Genomic DNA, 13,844 nt, shown 5'->3' with positions numbered 1-13,844 from the left:
ATGAGGGGAGAAATCACAAAGAAATTGGCCAAGGGTGTCAATCTTCTTTTTTTTAGTATTATCTTATTGGATAATTTTCACAAAATAATTAGCATCCACATGATCGCTCCTGTGCTGGTAAAACTGCTGAAACTTTTAAAGAAATGCATCCAACATAATAACACCCATACAAGGTTCTCAGAATGCATTAATATTTTTTAGCTCAGCATTGATTATTGCTTTATCCTCTCGCTAATGTTTGTGTGCATCAGCCACAGTGCAGTACAGACTGTCCGTCTCAGAGACACAGATGGTTGTGTGACGCATGCAACTCCAATAAACAGGAAAAAAAGAAAAACGGAGGGACAGCATGGCAGATTTATCTTCCTAACAAACAGTTTAATTTGAATGTCCTAAAGAATTGGGTCAAATAGCTCCAATGTCCTTATCTGTAAAAAAATAATTTAGAGCTTTCAATGCCACTGTTGTTAGGAGTAACACAATCAGCATCTCATGTCACATCTGTCTCATGAGGTTGGAAATTTGTGAGGAAACAACACAACTCAAGGAACTTTGTAAAAACATTTAAATGTCACATTTCGGAAGAAACACTGAGGGAATGACACAGTCGAGGACAGAATGAAATTAAACTTACCAACTTGGTCCTGAATGTTGTCTGCCACACCAGGGACCTTGTAGAGAAGTCCGAGTGACTGGTTCATGCGCTCTTCAATGACACGCAAGTGGGTCAGCACCTATATCATACACATAGACACACACGCACACACACACCCACACCCACCCACACACACACACACACACACACACACACACACACACACACACACATGCACGCACACAAAGTGCATTGTGAGAAAAATCTTTCAGTAGCTCACAATCCCAAATGTAAATGTTAAAAACAGTAATTTCTCAATTTATGACAACATTTAAGTAAGTCAGAGTAAAATCTAGATCTGTTTAATGGAATACAAAGCTGACATAAAGGCAAGAAGCTGTGACTTTACTGTGTTTGAATGGCGACAAGTGGATACACAGGTTTCTTGTGCTATGTGCCATTTAATGAAGAGCATTTAAAAGTTCTGCCTTTCACTATACTTCACAGGCATCGTTAAACGAACACATATTTATTTGTAATGACTAATATTTGGACAAATGCATTGACGAATGGATAAGTTCCAGTGGCATCGGTGATGATCTATCACAGCAACCTGGTTAGGAATCACTGCATTGCAGGTCCACTGTAAATAAATGGCTTGAGAATATCAACTTTTTCTGTTGTTGTGTGTGATACCTGAGGCCTGATTTGGGCTGCCTTCTTTGAGTCCACCATACGGACATGTTCAAAGTGTTTAAGGGTGTGCTGCCTGTCCTTTTGCTCGGCACGTACGTACTTCTTCAACAGACCGAAGACGTGACGAGGCTGCAACAGGCACAAGAAGACAGATATTGAGGTGCAGAGTCAGGACATCATAACGGAAGACGTGATGGCTGAAATGACGATTTGTGAACTGTGAAATTGAGGCTTCTGAATTAGTCACAAACTTTTGCATTAGCACTTTTGCCTTGTCACAGTCTCAGTGACACAGGAGATAGGGACATTTTGAGGGAGATCAGTGAGAGAGGACAATACACACAATATACTTAAAATCGTAACAAGAATATTCAGGCACTCAAAATATGTCACTTGTAAATATACAAGACATAGAAAACCTCAGACAGAAGAAAAAAAGTGAGAGGGGCTATGGGAACAAAACACTGAAATGTGACACTTCAAATAGTGGATTTACTATTGTTTACCCTGGGGGGGTCTATCTGCAGGGCGGTCAGGTAGCTCTCCAGTGCCAGGCGGCGTCGGTCATTGTGTAGAGCTTCCACTCGGGCCATGTGAGTCTCTACCAGCTGCTGGCGTTCACTGGCTGCTTCCTGCTCCAATGCTTCTACCTTCTCTTGGAAATGCTTAATGCACAGTCGAAATATTTCGAGTAATGTTAGTACAAGAATCTCCTTAGCCATCATTTGAAATGTTCAAATGAGAAAACGCATGTTACCTGAATGACTGCTTTCTTGTCTGCGTGTGGAAGATTCTTTGCTTCCCTCTCAGCCTCTTCCCACTCTCGCATCACCTCAAAACAAAACCGCGAGACATACGCTCGATTGACTACATAATGCAATTAACTGAGAAATTGTAAAACTGCTGAAAGATGCAACTAATGAGCTGAGAGAAAACAATGGGTTTAACATTAAATAACGCATTTCAGCAAATATATCCATCACTGCTATCCAAAATTTGCATGCAAATATGCCCTAGGAGCACGGCTGTAGTGATAACATTGTTGCTGCACTACTGCTTTTCTACCTGTGAGCTCATCAATTTGAAGCAATACGTGTTTGGACAGGGAAAAGTAATGATGAATTATGCTGCAAATTTACGTCTGGAGAGACAAGTGGAAGAATAATAAAATGAAGTAATACAGTACTAACAGCACTTGTAGGCATGAGTGTCTCTAAGGAGTCAGAAAATTATACAAATGTTCCACTCCTGGCTGCAAGCATGGATTCAAAAGTAATATTGCGCTTCTCTTGCATCCTCTCTGATTCAACTCTGGATGAGCTCAGGACTGTATCCAACAAATAGCAGTGTCTGTAAAGGGGAAGTCAACTGTGAAAAACCTGATGATAAGGGTCTGAAGCCAGTCAACCTAAAGCAGACTGAAACAAGCTCCAGCGCAAGGAAATGCCATTCCAAGTTCTGCACAAAGTCTCCCCGTCTACAGCTTTGAAGCTGTTGCTGTGAACACTGTGCTGCAAATCACTTCATTAAGGAATGCAATTAAAATAGAATCGGTTCAGGCATCCGACCCAGGGGAGGATTAACAGATGCAGTTATCTTTTTTTCCCCCAAACTTTGCTGCCCTCATTTTCCTATTCAAAAACAATAACATTGAACATTCTCACAGCTTCAATCTTTCTCTTGTTTTTACACAACAATATCATTTATTCATGTACTTTATTGACTGTTCTACTGGAAGTATCTACTGAATAATAATGTATAAAAAAGCCCTAATCTTATTTTATGCATATATTTTTGCATCCTTCTCCATTCATACCTGGGACATCCTTTCCCGGTGCTTGGCCTCCAGACTGTCTTTAGCCTTCTGGAAATGAGTGTGCTCGTTCTCATCAGCAGGTGTCTCCAGGTAGTGGTCCACAGCATCAGGAAAACCGGGTATGGCTGTCGGGACTGTGTCAACAAAGAGGAAAGACAAGATGACATGAGGATGGGATTACAAGAAAATCTCCCTGTATTGTCCAATTAGGCTGCTTGAGGACAAAGAGAGCTCGAAATAGGTCAAGAGAGGAAGAAAACATGATGGGAAATGAAAACACAAACAGTAGAAAAGGAGACAAACAAAGCAAACACCTCATGGGTGCCTCTTGTCATCCTTTGTATAATGACCTTAATATCCTTTCCCCGTAGAGTTTTAAATGACAGGGTGGAGTATCTCTCATTTGATAACACGGAGGTCAAACTCAGTCAGCAGCCTTGAATGTTAACTTTTGGCCAAGACACATGGCATGAAACCAGAATTAATCAGCAGAGTTCATTATCTTTAGAAAGACCAATCAAAAAGTGGCTATTGCTGTGTGTGTTTGTGTGTGTTTACTAGGCATGAAGGTTAGACATCAATTAAAATTGGTTGTCACCTGAGAGTCCATTTCCACACCAGAAAACTAAAGGAGCCCTTTCACTTTCATGGGTGTCAAGTGCCAAAACGGCTACAAAAACATCGCGTCCATTAAAAAAAAAAGATTTCACCAGCATATTCATGGCAAGCTACAACAATTCAAGACATGTTTAGAGTCTTGGCACACCCATGTGAATATTAGCACGAATAGACTATTGCAGTAAACTCTTCATTTGAACTACACTCACAACACTCACTAAATCACTCTAACTAAGATATGAGTAGAGGAGTCACTGTGACAAGACACAGCATGCAGGCACTGAAATTAGGTCCTCATATAACAAAGCTTCCTGGTAGTTGGATAAAACAAACTTTGAGTAACACTTTGACGTCCTTGCAACCAAATGATCTGACAAAGCACCTTCAAATAAGTTCCAGCAGCATGAAGATGAATGTCAGATGAGGTCGAATGAAGGACAATCTATTAAAAATACATAAGGTAAGAAAGGTTAAATATTAGCAAAGGAGGGGGCAGGGAATGTTGAGAAGGAGCAGCTAGCATCTTGCAGGAGGTTAGTCACACAAGTGGCACTCTGGATAAGAGGGTCATCTGCTGCTGGCAAAACTTACTGACGCTTCTGCAGACAGACACGCAGTATTCCTCGGACTCAAAGTTATTCCTGTTGCCTCCACAGCCGCCATAGATAAACTGAACACACCGGCCGTCCCGGCGGTCAAAGTACCAGCGGGGCAGCATGGCCCGGCACGGACCAGTCTCTGCACTGGCCCAGCACACATCTTGGAGAGTACACACATATACACACACACACACACACACACACAAACAATTCTGTCATCATGCACACCAATTGCATCAGCTCATCAGTGACATTATCACTTGAATTCTGAACCAGTTTTTGAAAAGAAAAATAATAACCCAAGTAGGTGGAACTGAATTAAAAACACATTGAGAAGAATATTCTACATTCAAGAAAATAATATTTGTGGTGCTCATCTGAGTCCAACATCAATACCCTTCACAACTTTCCAGATGAGACAAGACTACAACACACGTTCCTGAAAGAAAATGAGCTAGATAAAAGCAAACTCACCCCTGACGACCTCCTCGACTGATTCAGTGGTGGTGGTGGTGGTGGTTGTTGTTGTCATGGCAACATTGGTGGCTGGCTCGTCATCATTGTCATCAAGTGTGTCAATGTCTTCCTCCTCCTCTTTATCCTCTTCCTCCTCCTCCCCATACCCATACCCATCTTGATCGTTGTCCAGCATGTCCTCTTCCTCATCATCTTCCTCTACCGCCTCCTCCTCTACCACAGATTGCTTGGTTTCTTCTTGCTGCTCTGCTGGCTCTGGCTCCTGCACCATACTAGGAGAAGAAGTGCAATGAGGAGAGATGGAGGGGAATGGAAAATGAGGAAGGAAAAAGAACGAACATGAAAGATAATGAAACAGGAAACAGAGAACCTTGACGATGAGGACAAAAACAAATCAGAATCACTTCCAATGAGAAGTTAATAGGGCTTGGATTAGGGCTTTAACATCAAGTTAAAAGATGTTCTAGAACATTCATGCCCACACCAAAAGATTTGGTTGAATATATTTTTATATCTAAATATGTATGTACAGTCTATAACCACCAATTCTCGTTTTGAAAACTCACTACTCTGAGTATTCCACGTTGGAAAAAGAATAACAAAAATTAATCAAGAGCCCCAAATTACCGAGATTTCTCACTTCAAACCAGAAGTACGTATTTAAAAAAAAAAAAAGAATAAATTCATGCGGCATGGTGGCTTAGTTGGTAAAGCATTGGCCTCACAATTCTGAGGTCCTGGGTTTACCCCCGGACCCGCCTGTGTGGAGTTTGCAAGTTCTCCCCGTGCCTGCGTGGGCTTCATTCCACATTCCAAAAACATGCAACATTAATTGGACACTCTAAATTGCCTCTGGGTGTGATTGTGAGTGCGGCTGCTTGTCTCAATGTGCCCTGCGATTGGCTGGCAACCAGTTCAGGGTGTACCCCGCCTCCTGGCGATAGGCTCCAGCACTCCCCGCGACCCTTGTAAGGATAAGCGGCAAAGAAAATGGATGGCTGGATGAATAAATTCAACCAAGACAGAACTAGAGGGGATGGCATAATGCTATTGGGTCAGCTGATCAACTTTGCTAACAGCTAATTGTATTTTTCATTGTTTGATTTATTTACATTGACTGAATACCCAATCAATTTCCTGTGCTGGTCTTCTTTCTGCTGTACCAAGAATGACGACATTGAATTAACCTGTCTGACTCGGCAACGGCCAGAGGGCAGCCTTTTTTATTTTGGGAAAAGGTCATTGAACAAAATTTTGCATTTCTTGAGTAGAAAATAACTACAATAATTACGGTACAAATGAAAACAATAATAATGGCAACAAACAAACAAAAACACTTTCTGATGAGGCTTAGCTTCCCAACAAGCGAGGCTGATGTAAAATATACGCACTGAACAAAGGATGCACAGACGCAGAAATAACAGGGAATAACTCACTCTGTCTGCATTGTACTGGCAGAGATATTTCGATCTGGTATCTTCATTACAAATACAGACAAGCTTCGACGTTGTTTCTTTCGCAAACGATTTACTGAGAGAAGGAATCTGTTTCGTGAACAAACTGAACCGAATCAATTGATGAAATTTTTTTTTTTCCATTTTGCTCAGCTGCCCCCCCCATCGCCGTGGAACGAGCGACATGTGTACTTGCGGAAAAGGAACTGTTGAAGCGTTCTGTGACTTCTGAATCTTCAGCAAATGACCGATGAGCAGCCAGCGGCAGGCAGCACCGTGGAGCTGGCGGAGGGATTTTAGTGAACTAAGTGATTTGTTCAGTGAACTGGTGTACTGGTGTACTAAGGCAGTGGTTCCCAAACACTGTGCCAGGGCACATTAGCAAGTACTTATTAACACTTCCCAACATCTTAGCTGGCAAACAAAGTGCCTGATGCAAAATAAACCAAGTTGAGGAACATCTTAGCAATGAATACATAAAACGGAGCTGTTTAGTGAATTTCCAACTGCCTATTCCAAATAATTCATATTTACGCCCCACGCCCCTCACACTAGTTGTCCTTCAAAACATAATAAAATCTTAGAATATTTTACACACATATAATGGGCCAACTGACATTATTTAGAAGTAATAGTTTCTGAGATGCTGAATTCCAGCCTAAGAGGTGAGAGAATTTCCAGATTATAGCTTTAATGCGGTAGGATGGAGATTTCCATCAGAGTTTATTTACTAAACAAATTTCCTTGTGGCAGAATGACCGACTGGTTGGCACATCTCCCTCACAGTTTTGAAGTCCGGGATTCGCCTGTGCAGAGTTAGCATGTTCCGCCCGTGCCTGCGTGGATTTTCTCCGGATACTCTGGTTTCCTCCCACATCCTAAAAATACCCGTGGTAGGTTAATTGAAGACTCTAAATTGCCCATAGATGTGAATGTGAGTGTGAGTGGGTGTTTGTTTCTATGTTCCTTGTCATTGGCTGGCGAGTACTTCAGGGTGTACACCTCCTCTTGCCTGAAGATAGCTAGGTAAGGCTTCAGCACGCGACCCTAGTGAGGATAATCAGTACAGAAAATGGACGCATGGATGTATAGATTTTTTTGTGGAATTAAATGTATTTCTGGATCACTATCATTTCCTCCTTTTATTAGGGTTAGTCCAGTCATGAGTAAAGGTACCAGGTTAGGACGTGCACTTATATCACCTGTGTGTATTAAACATTTCCTGAAACAGTTACAGGGCATCAATCACACTATTATTATCTTTCAGTTACCCAGCTCGGTTTTCATACAAGAATCATAACGTTTTGTTAATACCTCATGTACCTGTTCTCAGAATAGTCAGCTTCCGCTCCACCCCACCAAACATCAGAATCATCACCATCCTGCTCAGCACTGTCAGCATCACGCTCAGCCTCTGTCGGGCAGCACACAAACTCCACCCCTCGGAAACGGTCAATACCGCATGGAAGAAGCATCCCGTAGTCGTGGAGATTCATGGTCCGGTCTGTACAGGACTATAGAATTGTTAAGAATTAAAAAGTGAGAGAGCAAAGGTCTATTTTTACTCTCCGATTCAGTGGGGATAGTATGTGTCTCTGTCCTTACTTCCTTGGCCACCGTATGCCAGTGTAGGTGACTCTCACACTGGTCCATGCGCTCCTGATGCAAGAACTTGCACTTATCAGGAACCAGTAAGGCGTCGCTAACAAATTCTCCCACTGCAGAAAAAATAATAGCCCTATTTATCCATGTTTTGTGCTCAGTCTCATTAAAAAGGTTTTCCACTGTACAGTGGTACCTCTACTTACAAAATGAATCCATTCCCAAAGTCGTTTTGCAAAGTCAGAAGGGCATTTAACATGCAAATAACGTAATCTGTTCCAAGACCTTCACCCCAAAAAAATGTTCAAAGGCATCGTGGTGGACAAAGGATGAGGCAAACTTTTGACAGCCGAGAGAACATGTGCGAACGCATGCATGCACACAACTTAATTCCACCAAAGTTTCTTGGGGCCCATGGTGAAGAAAGATGAATAAACGTCCAAAAATCAAATGAAAAAGTTGGACTTTTCCAGTTAGCTTGTAACAGCGCTTGGGTGAGTTGGTGATAGTCGAGTGTCTGAGGGAATCAAAAAGCATCATGGGTAAAGACTGATGTCCCTCCTACCTATTGAGATGCCAGGAAGATGCTACGGCAATAGCCAATGGGAGAGCAGCTCTATTGTGCCACACAAACCAAGATACAGAATGTTTACATTTGGTGGAATTTGGGGAATCCAGCGCCTATTTTTTCCTTTCGTATCCTGAATTTCCTTCGTAACTAGAAACAATATTTTTCCAAGGAGGCCTTTTGTAACCTGAATTTTTAATTACTCGACACTTTCATAAGCAGAGGTATCACTGTACCTGTGTATTGTGTTGTGCCCTTTTGGAGCGAAACAAACTTTGTCTTATGTTTAACAAACTGCTTCATTGGCACCTCAAATAAGGTTTTTCACCATGGTGAAGGAGTGTTTAGCACCGCTACCCCACAGCAAGGTCTCAAGTTCAATTCTAGGTTTGCCCACGCTTAAATTTTTAGGGCCATGAAGGTTTGCATGTTCTCCACATATCTGCATGTTTTTCCCAGGTACTTGAGCTTACTCCAACAACCATAAACATGTAAGGTCAATTTCAAACAAGTTCACTTACCAAAAGTGACTGAACCAAGTACTTTAACCATGAATGAATCATGAGTTTCAGTTGCCTAGTAACATAACATTTTCCATTTTTCACAGAAAAATGCTTTTAACTTATTGGTAAAACACAATCGAGGAGATTTATACACAATCCAAATTGCTTTCCGTCTGCCAACCCTAGTTTCAAATGAAAAAATTGAAAAAAAATCTATGGGAGTCAGTGTAAAAAACTAAATTCAACTCACCCAAGCAGCGGTAGGGCACTACGATGTGCATGTGACTGCGACACTCCTTGCGACCCTTCTTGCACCAGTTCTGGATGCTAACGGGCTGGTTGGCCTCCACTACATTGGTAATCTGGAGCTCTGGATAAACCTGCACATGTGAGGAGTTTTATTAATCTGCTCTATTCCAGACACAGTTTATCACACTGTTGACTTATGAAAGCAACCTTATCATGATGGAACTTTTGAAATGCTGTAGGTATTAGTGTGGTGCCTTGATAGAACACTTAGTGTTTATCTACTGTAGATGCGAGTGTCATCTCTCTAAACACCCTTTTTTCACTCTGTGACATGTCTCCATCATATGGCGGTTTGACACGATCCTTCGTTTTTCCTGAAAATTAACCTGTTGGTGTCATGATCCTGCCGCTCCAGCCCCGGCTGTGTGGGTGCCCGCACGGTTGTGCTGATTGGGAGGCGCACACCTGCGCCTCATGGGATGACGACTGGTCGGCGCCAGTTCGTTGAGCTTCATGTCCCGTTCGAGTACTCCCGTATCCCTGATCGACAACCCGTGTGTACCGACCTTCGCCTGTTCTCCGACCAACCCCGTAAGCCTGACTCCTTTGGCACTTCTGTCTGCTTTGATCATTCTCCTGTGTACCGACTCGTGCCTGCCCACTCACCTGCTCTCTCCGCCCGACGTCCCAACTACCGCTGCTGCACCTGACTGCCTGCCCGATCTCCGACCACGAAATTATAAACGTTTCTCCCCGAACTACCTTGCATCGTCCGAATCCTGCATTTGGGTCCTATTCCCGTTCCGATGGGTCGTGACAGATGGGCTAAAAGTTAAAAAAAAAAAAAAGTTCTGTTCCATGAAAGTCCAACAACAACCCTATAGTGATATGATAATATGATCTTTTGTACTGGTTAACAAGGGTTTGTTTGGTTGTCAGTTTTAATACTAAACCAGTGGAGTGAAGTTACATAAATTTAAGCAGATTGTTTGCTGGGCAAAATGGACGAACACAAAAAGACACTTTAGTACATGTCTGCCCTAAACAAAAGGAAAGGCAGTAAAAACTGTACATACACACGCGCGCGTATATATGGTGTGATAAACTGTATGCACACACACACACACACACACACACACACACACACACCACACACACACACACACACACACACACACACACACACACACACACACACACACATACACACACACACACACACACACACACACAGACAAGTACAATTTGAAGCAAAATGTGTCTTATATTAGCTAGGTAAATGGAAACTTATCATCTTTTTTCTTTTTTTGCCAACTCCAACAAAAATAACCATGTTATAACAGTAACAACAGGCTAAACGTAGATCAAGTATTGAATGGATCAAAGGGGAAGATGATGAAAATGCCCTGTAAGGAAATTACTTCTCTGCTCATCTAGCAACGACCCTTTACCCACCCACCTCCACATTTCCTTCAATATTACCCACACAAATAGGAAACACAGATTTAGAGCCTCTTACTTCCTGGCAATATTGCAGGATGCCCTCCTTGGTACCAACACAGCTCTTGGTGCCTGAAGGGTCTGGTTCCCATTTGCCACTCTGCACATTGACATGCATGTTGAGTTTACCGCAGAACATGGCAACCTGGGGCTCAGCCAAGAGTCCCATTGAACCATCTGTGGGCACCTGTAGAGTGAGAGGGGGTTTAAAGAGATGTTTTTAGCAAATGGAAGCAGTTAAATCTCATTTTTTAGAATAATGTAGGGGCAGGCATCACTCTTAGATAAAACAAACAATAACTAATGATTGGAGGAGGAAGTGAAAATGCTCAGAAACACTACAGTACAAAGGGGGAAGTAATGAGGTGAGAAAGAGAGGTAGAAAATCAGTTTTAGTGATTTATGGACCAGCAGCAGACCTTTAAAATCTATTCTAAAGCTGACTGGAAGCCAGTGTCAGGACATAAATATTGGACTTATATGCTCTGACCTATTTGTTCTGGTCGGAACCCGAGCTCCAGCATTCTGAATAAGCTGCAGCTGTTTAATGCTCTTTTTGGAGAGTCCAGTCAGAAAACCATTAGAGTTGTGAAGTCTACTTGAGATAAAAGCATGGATGAGCTTTTCCTGGTCTGCTTGACACGTACAAGCCTTCACTCTCAGATGGTATAAGGTAGTTTTTGTGATCGATTTGATATGACTTAAAAGTCAGGTCGGAATCTATCAGACCACCAAGGATTCGGACTTGGTCTTTGGTTTTTAAAGATAGTGAGTCCTGGTATTTACTAACACCAATTCTCTTTTCTTTATTGCCAAAAACAGTCTCAGTTTTGTTGTGGTTTAGTTGAAGAAAATTTTGGCTCATCCAGTTATCTGCTTTAAACAGTGGCCCAACACCTAAATAGAACTATAGTCATCCGGAGACAATTCTAAATACAGCAGTGTGTCATTTTGAAAAATTTGACCTTAGGGGAGAACTGGCCCTTGAGGAACCACATACGTCATTGCCATTTGTTGAGATTGAGGACTTCCAATGGTTAGAAAGTAGCTCCTTTCCTCCAGGTAGGACCAGAACCATTGAATGACTTTTCCATTTAGTCCTACACAAATTTTTGACCTGTTCAGCAGTTTATTATGATCTACTGTGCCGAAATCCACACTGAGATCCAACAAGACAAAAATCGACACCTTTCTTGCGTCAGTATTCAACCTTCATTTAACACTTTGATAAGAGCAGATTCTGTACTGTGATGAGTTGGCTAATCTGATCGAAATGTGTTCAAACGACCATTTAAATTAAAATAAGTCAATTGTATCAAATTCTGACATGGTAATAGAGCTTTCCCTGGGTGACTTCAGTTTTAGTATCATTGGATCATTTTGCTAATTTGTGCTGATATCTAACCTGATGGAGTGTATTTTTCACTAAAATAACAGGCAAACTCATTGCATTTATCAGCTGTTTTGAGTTCTGGAGCTATTTGATTTGGGTGGTCGTGAGCTTGTCAACTGCAGCAAACAGAGTGCAAGTATTCTTGAGGTTCTTACAGATGATTTTAGAAAAGTTTTGCTGGCTTGACCTGACTAAATTCGTCAAAATTGCAAAGACACTTTCGGTTGAGGTCATGGTCAATTTTTAGTTTAATTTTTCTCCACTTGCGTTCTGCTTTCCTCCAGTTTGATTCAGTACAGTGGTCTCAAACTGGCGACCTGTGGGCCATTTGCAACCTGCTATTTTGTAATCCCGACCTAAATATGAAAGTTTAATGTTAGTGCGGCCCTCGAGTTTTTCATGAATGACACTTTTACAGTGATGTGTGCAAAGCCAATCAATCATGGTGGGGTATATGGCTGTTGGACACGTGCAAGCAGAGAAATATTTTTCTGAGTGAAAATTACAGCAGCGTTGCCATGTTGCGTTTTAATAGTAGTTTTGTACACAACTTGTTGACACAAGCATCTTTGTTTATGTTTTTTATTCATTCATTTTCCGAGCCGCTTATCCTCACCAGGGTCACGGTGGCGCTGGTGCCAATCCCAGGTATCATTGGGTAAGAAGTGGGGTACACTCTAAATTGGTTGTCAGCCAATCGCAGGGAACATAGACAGACAACAGTCGCACTCACAATCACACGTAAGAACAATTTAGAGTCTCTAATTAATGCATGTTTTTGGGGATGTGGGAGGAAACCAGAATGCCCGGAGAAAACCCATGTAGTCACGGGGAGAACATGCATACTCCATACAGAAGGGGCCGAGATTTGAATCCCGGACCTCAGAACTGTGAGACCAACAGTCTAACTAGTTGCACCCCTGTGCTGCCTCCTAGTTTATCTTAATGTGTTTAACTTTTTTTTAAAAATAAGATACTAGAAAAGATTGAATTTTCTTTTAAATTTCCAATTTAAATTGGCAGCGAGACGATGTGCACCAACACTGCGCCCCAACCTCAGCCGGACGCCAGCTCCAGCGGCCCTGAGGTAAATTGAGTTTGGGACCCCTGATTTAGAACACTTGACCATCAATATGTTCGTCCATGGTGTTCTGGGTCACCTCAGGATGTTCTTCGTTTTAACAGGTGCGACAGCATTCAAGGCATTTGAGATTTACGAGCTGAAATTGTCCAAAAGTTCATCAACTTGTGTCCGCATTCACAGTCTTTGGCACAGCTACAGTCTCCATTTATGTAACTTTTCTTAAAAGGCATCGAGGCTGTCTGAACTTTTGGAAGAATCTCTAATTAAAAAATAACCCCAAAATGGTCAGAAATAGCCATATCCTTCATGTCAATCGATAGAATTTTGACATCCTTAGAGATGACCAGGTCTAAGATGTGACCTTGAGTGTGAGTTGGATTCTTAATGTTGCAAGAGGTGAAAGGTGTCTAGTATGGCGGAAAGTTCTATGGATGTTTTTTCCATGTTATTGTTAACATGAATGTTTAAGTCTCCCGATATGAGAAAATAGTCACATGTGGAACAAAGTTAAAAGTACATTTTTTACTATTTTTATAATCACACAAAATTTGTAAATAGTTGCCTGACATATTAACCCTGAGTGGAATGTTCCAATGAAGCCCATGCATACCCACGTACACTTAGAGGGGAAACACCCTCCCGTACCAAGTACTGCGACCGTCTTCACCCCTCCCCTATTCGCCGATATAC

At 41.9% G+C, this 13,844-nt stretch overlaps 1 protein-coding gene across 7 annotated transcripts in view; it reads right to left on the bottom strand.

The window, feature by feature from the left end:
* Positions 1 to 13,844, bottom strand: part of appa (amyloid beta (A4) precursor protein a) — a 47,140-nt gene that overhangs the window by 5,569 nt on the left and 27,727 nt on the right. For 6 of the 7 annotated variants that reach the window (XR_009792473.1, XR_009792476.1, XM_061803335.1 and 3 more), the window contains exons 2-12: positions 10,697 to 10,864; positions 9,179 to 9,308; positions 7,861 to 7,973; positions 7,570 to 7,769; positions 4,799 to 5,073; positions 4,317 to 4,484; positions 3,108 to 3,241; positions 2,049 to 2,123; positions 1,798 to 1,956; positions 1,292 to 1,420; positions 635 to 734 (exon numbers count right to left, since the gene is read on the bottom strand). Coding sequence is in view for 5 of the 7 variants with exons in the window: in XM_061803335.1 (XP_061659319.1) it covers positions 635 to 734; positions 1,292 to 1,420; positions 1,798 to 1,956; positions 2,049 to 2,123; positions 3,108 to 3,241; positions 4,317 to 4,484; positions 4,799 to 5,073; positions 7,570 to 7,769; positions 7,861 to 7,973; positions 9,179 to 9,308; positions 10,697 to 10,864 (1,651 nt within the window). In the remaining 2 variants the exon portion in view is untranslated. The remainder of the gene's footprint in view (positions 1 to 634; positions 735 to 1,291; positions 1,421 to 1,797; positions 1,957 to 2,048; positions 2,124 to 3,107; positions 3,242 to 4,316; positions 4,485 to 4,798; positions 5,074 to 7,569; positions 7,770 to 7,860; positions 7,974 to 9,178; positions 9,309 to 10,696; positions 10,865 to 13,844) is intronic. The other variant, XM_061803324.1, reaches the window with a different exon arrangement.

The sequence above is a fragment of the Syngnathoides biaculeatus genome, chromosome 2, assembly GCF_019802595.1.
Source record: "Syngnathoides biaculeatus isolate LvHL_M chromosome 2, ASM1980259v1, whole genome shotgun sequence".
Taxonomy (NCBI): domain Eukaryota; kingdom Metazoa; phylum Chordata; class Actinopteri; order Syngnathiformes; family Syngnathidae; genus Syngnathoides; species Syngnathoides biaculeatus.
Note: the sequence above shows the minus strand (reverse complement) of the source record. Positions and strands in the feature narration are given on the sequence as shown.